Source organism: Moschus berezovskii, chromosome 22 (assembly GCF_049115385.1).
Source record: "Moschus berezovskii isolate FMDL1 chromosome 22, NW_MosBer_1.0, whole genome shotgun sequence".
NCBI classification, from domain to species: domain Eukaryota; kingdom Metazoa; phylum Chordata; class Mammalia; order Artiodactyla; family Moschidae; genus Moschus; species Moschus berezovskii.
Genome location: NC_142481.1, coordinates 8,300,489 through 8,306,492, shown reverse-complemented (window position 1 = coordinate 8,306,492; position 6,004 = coordinate 8,300,489). Strand labels below are relative to the sequence as shown.

The 6,004-nt window shown below is 53.2% G+C and overlaps 1 protein-coding gene across 1 annotated transcript; it reads left to right on the top strand.

Moving 5' to 3' along the window:
- The first annotated feature begins 3,315 nt into the window (after positions 1-3,315).
- FTL (ferritin light chain) lies at positions 3,316-4,885 on the top strand. Its single transcript, XM_055411655.2, has 4 exons — positions 3,316-3,624; positions 3,787-3,933; positions 4,285-4,410; positions 4,581-4,885. The coding sequence occupies exons 1-4, from the start codon at positions 3,523-3,525 to the stop codon at positions 4,731-4,733; spliced, it is 528 nt and encodes a 175-aa protein (XP_055267630.2). The 5' UTR covers positions 3,316-3,522; the 3' UTR covers positions 4,734-4,885.
- Positions 4,886-6,004: the final 1,119 nt, after the last annotated feature.

Sequence of the window (6,004 nt, the reverse complement as noted above, 5' to 3'; positions counted from 1 at the left end):
TTTTCTTACTTTTGTAATTATTGGGGTGGGGCAGGGTAGGGAGGAGTGGTCTTCGGGGGGTGGGTGCAATAAACCTCTTTCGGACCACACTTCGGAGTCTGAGTCACTGGGCCCACTTCCTGGCTTTCGCAGACCAGGCTTCACGCACTGACCCGTCTTTTTCGGAGGGTAACCAGTGCCCTCTGTGGGTCAGTGGCGAGTTAAATTGTGGCTCTGCCCTCAAGGAGCCCACAGTCCTGAGGGGAACCAAGGTGACTTGAATCACCTGTGTCCTGTCACAGCCCAGGGTGTTGTGTTGGAGGCAGCACTGGGCCAGGCCCCAGCCTGAGAGGCTGGGGGAGAGGGTAGTGGAGGTCAGGGCAGCAGGGTGCAAAGCAGGCCTCCTGAACCCCAGGAACTAGGGCCCGGAAGCTTCTACCACATGGGACTACAGGAAGTTGTACATTTAGTGAGGAGCAGAAACGGGGAAGAAGCGGGTGTGCAGACCTCAGGAGGACTAGGAGAATGGGTAGGGCTCAGGCCTTTTGGGGAAGCCCTTGGAGGTTGGTGGCTGAGGAGGCTGGAGAGGGTCCAGGGGAGACTGGAGGAGGCCTGAGCAAGAATTGTCTGGGTGGAGGAGGGACATGAGCAGAGATTGACAGGTGTTGGGGGGAGGAGTCTGGGGTCTGGCCCTATGCCTTAAGGACGGGAGCCAGCCTGTGGGAAGATGCTGAGCTCTGGAAGAGCCACTGGCTGGCCAGTGGCTAAGACACTGTGCCCCCAGTACAGGGGACCTAGGTTCAATCCTTGATCAGGGAACTATTAATAGATCCCAAATTAAAAGATCCTTCCTGCTGAAACAAAGATCCTATGTCCTCAACTAAGACCTGGTGCAGCCAAGCAATTATTTTTCTTTTAAAAGGACTTCCCTGGTGGTCCAGTGGTTAAGACTCCACCAGCCAATACAGGGAACATGGGTTCGATCCTTGCTCTGGGAAGATTCCACATGCCACGGAGCAACTAAACCCGTGAGCCGCAACTACTCAAACCCGGGGAACTAGAGCCCGTTCTCCACAACAAGAGAAGTTACTGCAATGAGAAGCCTGCACACCACTAGAGAGTAGCCCCGACTTGCCACAGCTAGAGAAAGCCCACATGCAGCCAGGGAGACCCAGCACAGCCAAAAATAAACGAATAAAATTTTTAAAAAGAAGGGGAATCTGAAAAGGGGATTACAGAGAATAAGGTCACTGGGACAGTCAGAGTTGGTTGTCATCTCTGGCTCTGTCCCCCTCTGTGTCTGTCCTTGCCTTTCTCTGACCCCCTGTCTCTCTGTCCCTGTCTCCCTGGGTCTCCTGTCTTCCCTCATCCCCCATCCCTCTTCAACAGTCTTGCTTCAGATCACCTTTATCACACCCTTCCTCTCCCTCCACCTGGAAGCACTTTCCAGGTCACTGCTCCTTTAGCCCGAGGCTAAAGGTCTTTGGGCTGAGGTATGCAATTTGGTGAATGAATAACTCAGGCCCCATTGTGACTGTGTGCCTGGAGCAACTGCCCCTCCCCCACAGGCTTTCCCCAGCGACACCCAGAGAGGGGAGAGATGGAGGTCTGATAAACTAGCTGTGAGGGGAGACTGAGTCACCGCCCAGAGAGAGGGGACAATATGGCCACAGGCAGGAGCCCAGGGAAACCATCGAGGGAACTAAAAAGACAGTAAGATTCAGAGATAAAGCACACTCAGGGCAGCACCTTGGGGGAGGCAGCCAGACTTGGGGCCCAGCCAGGCCCAGTTCCCCGGGTCCCAGCCAGTCTGCAGTCCCCACCCCCCAGGAGATGAGGTCAGTGAGCGGACCTCACCACCCGCCTCGCCCCCGCCGCCGGAGCCCCTTCCGGAGCTGAGTTCAGCATGACTCAGCAGGCTGCTAGCCTGGCTCTGGGCCAAGACGCCCCTTGAGGACCCCAGATACCAGCCTGGCTGGCCTCCCCCTGATCAGGGGGTACCCTGCCCAAGCTGCTTAGAGAACCTTCCCTGCAAGGAGGGGCCCTGACCTCTGCCCCCAACACCCCTGCGGCCTCAGCTTTCTGCCCCAGCCCGCCAGTTGTCTCCATTAGGGCACTTACAGAGGGTCAAATTCTTGTCTTTGTTTCTCCTTTCCCCCCAACAGTGGGGAGCTCCTTGAGGGCAGAGTTTTGTTGTGAACCAGATCTGCCACACAGGCACCAGCCTGGCCCAGATACACTTTAAAAACGTCCATTGGTTGAAGACAGACATCCATCCACAGGTCCCCAGGACTTTCTTGTTTACCCAGGAACCAGGGCTTCTCTGTGATCTTGAAGAATGTGTCAGGCAAGACAGGGACAACTTTCAGAGAGGTAACTTCAGAGCAAAAAAAGAATTCTCAGTTTCTGGCTGCCTTCCAAATAATCTTCAGGAAATCCAGTCTGAGAGAGACCCCCCACAAAGTTCCAGTTCACCCCCTCCCAAACTCAGTTCCCAGAAAAAAAAAAAGGCTCCTAAAATAGCCCCTAGGTATTCCAAGTGGCCCAGGCTATCTTCCCAGGGCTCCAAAGGATTCTCCAAGACTCCTGACCTCTTTAAAAAGCCCTTACAAGGCTTCCAGAAACATTTACCCCCCTCCCCACTCTGGGGCTGAACCCCAGGGCTCTACAGATGTCTTCTTAATCTTGCAGGTCACCTCCAGGGTCTAAAGACCTTCCCCAGGAAGTTTCCAGAAAAAATATGGACTTCCACTAAACTCTAAAGCTGCAGAAACTATCCCCGACTTTTGAACCCCAAGGATCCAGGTCCTTGGGGTTCCAGAAATATCATCTCAGTTTTCCAAACTTCTCACTGCTCCGGGGACCCTCTTATCTCCCAGAGCAAATTCCAGTCTTCTGGAGGTTTCCGCACCTCTAAGGAACCCCCAGGGTTCCAGCAACGTCCTTACTCTGACACAACGCCAGAATCCAGCTTACTTTCTTGAGACACCCCGGGTGACCCAGGGATCATTATTTTGCAGGGTTCCCAGTGTCTTCATTAATCGTTCACCTATCAGCAAGATCCCTCCAGAATCCCTTGGCTTCCCAGAATTAGCCCCAAAGCCCTTGCATACTGCGAAAACCCTCAGCCCCCCATTTCCCACTTCCCAATTCCCTCCTGGTACTGGCGCGTGACTTTCCCACCTCGGGGCGGGAAGCTGGGAGCCCTATCTGCTCCTGATTGGTCACTCGCGGGCACCAGGTCCCGCCTCCCGCCACCGAAGATTGGCCGACCGTTCTCCCTGACCGTCCCACTTCCGAGGGCCCGCGCGCTATAAAAGAAGCCGCCTTGTCCACAGGCTTTTGAAGTGCGCTCGGCGGCCCCGCGGATCTGTCTCTTGCTTCAACAGTGCTTGGACGGAACAGACCCAGGGACGCCCCTTGCTCCAGCCTCCGACCACCCTCCAACCTTTTTTCCAGTCGCAACCTCCAGAGTCAGCCACTCAACTGTCCACGATCACCGGGACCAGCCACCATTTTTTAACTCCTTATTACCGACCAATCATGAGCTCCCAGATTCGTCAGAATTATTCTACCGAGGTGGAGGCCGCCGTCAACCGCCTGGTTAACATGCAACTGCGGGCCTCCTACACCTACCTCTCTCTGGTGAGGTTCCCCAAGACGCCCCCAGCCCAAGTTTCCCTCAGCTGCGCACCTCCGGTCCTCTGCGCACGCGCTGGCCTTCTTTGTCCCCTTCGATAGAAGGCAGAGTCCGGTTGCCTGGCCTCGCCTCCTGCTTATCATTGTTCCCGCCATCTCTTCTTGCAGGGCTTCTATTTCGACCGCGACGATGTGGCCCTGGAGGGTGTGGGTCACTTTTTTCGCGAATTGGCCAAGGAGAAGCGCGAGGGCGCGGAGCGTCTCTTGAAATTGCAAAACCAGCGTGGCGGCCGCGCCCTCTTCCTGGACGTGCAGGTAAATAGTGTGTGGGCAGCGGACTACATCTCCCAACAATCCCTGCGCTATAGACCCCTTGACTGTAGCGGTTTGGGTACCGCATAGGCTCTTGGGAGACTGAGTTCAGTCTTGTGTGGGTTGTTTGTTATGGCTGGAAATGGAGGCGCAGCCGTTCACCCAAGACGTGGCGGTCCAGGACGCAGCGTGTGGTGTCTTGGGACGTGTAGTTTGTAGGATACTGAGGATGAAAGATACATCCTCTTCGACTTCTTTTTCTGGCTAAACCCTTTACTCTGGCAACTACTGGAAAATCAGTTTTTAGTCCTTTCTAGAGTGGCTAGTACTGAGCCGTTTCTGTTTTCGGTATAGAAGCCATCTCAAGATGAGTGGGGTAAAACCCAGGACGCTATGGAAGCCGCCCTTCTTGTAGAGAAGAACCTGAATCAAGCCCTGTTGGATCTGCATGGCCTGGCTTCTGCCCGCGGAGACCCCCACGTAAGTATCTCCTTTGATGTCTGCCCATCCTAAGACCTTACCCAGAATGATACTTACGTTCCAACTAAACACTGACCATTTGAATGAGCAGATTTACTTCTGAGCTTCCCTCCCCGATCTGTCCCATTATTAGATCTCTAAGTGGCAACATTTTATCTTCTGTTCCTCAGATCTGTGACTTCCTAGAGAACCACTTCCTAGATGAGGAAGTGAAACTCATCAAGAAGATGGGTGACCACCTGACCAACCTCCGCAGGCTGGCTGGTCCCCAGGCTGGGTTGGGCGAGTATCTCTTCGAAAGGCTCACCCTCAAGCACGACTAGGAACTTCTGGAGACCAGTGACCTTTGAAGAACCCACCTAACATCAGGGCTACCTGAAGCCCCCTCTCTGCAGCAACTCAGCAGCTTTTTAACACCCTGGAGCCCTCTCTCAAGCCTTGGACCAAATGGAAACAATAAAGCTTTTTGCAGCATATCCTGGTTTTGTGTGTGTCTCATGATGGGGAAAAGGTGGGGTCTCTTTTCACAAAGCTGGTTGGACTGGGCTGGCAGGGAGTAATAAGGAATCGATTCGGTTTACTGTTCGAAGATGTAACACCTGTGGGGTGGTGCAGGAGTGGGTTCTCTGCTTCACCTGGCTGTTAACTGCCCTTTCTAAAATGGTAGACTGCAGACTCCAGGGAGAGTCTGGTAAAACCTGGGGTTGGTAACGGGGAAGCAGACGGCTGTTAATCAGTAACTAGAAACTGGTTCAGATGAGTTATGTTGCCAGGCACTTGCCGACTTTTGAAAGTTGCTGTTTATGGCTCACTTCTGGGAGGCTCAGTATTAATAGAATTGCCAGCTCCTTTATGTGGGTGACTTGAGACAATCACTGTGTAAATTACCCATGGTAATCAAGATGCACACCCAGATCTGACCTCCAAAGGCTGTGTGGAATTCAAGGCACATAATAGAATCTGGCCTGTAAGTCTGAGCAGCTGAGAGCACATCATGCAAAACAGGTACTGAGCCAGGGTTCAGGGCTCAGCATTATGAAATTGTCCAAATGGGAACAGAAGTGTGAAGATGCCTTAGCAGGCCAAGCGGGGGCGGAGTGGGGAGGAATGGGGACAAAGTTGACCCCCTACCCCCATCCAGTTTTTGGTAGACAAGCACCATGCCCTTTCTGCTGGTGGGGGAGGGGACTTCTGGTGTCTGGTGCAAACAGTGGCTAACAGAAGGAAGATAACACGTCCAAATTCAAACAACCAAAGCTTTCTACTCCCCTGAAAAGCGAATGGTTTGGAGATGCACATGAAACCTAGGGAAGATTAGAACTGAAAGTTTTTTTCCATAAATAGCCATCCAGGGGACAGTAAGGCCAAAGTGCAGAGGCCAGAGTCCCTAGTAGAAATATGGTCTGAACTAGCGCTGTCCAACAACTTTTTGCAATGATGGAAATGTACTCTATCTGTGCTGTCCAATAGGGTAGCCATGGGCCACATGTGGCCACCCTTGCATATGACTAGTGCTACTGAAGAATTTAAATAGTCACATAGGTAGCTCATGGCCTACCCTACGGGTCCTTTTCCCAGTGACAGCCCCTTTCTG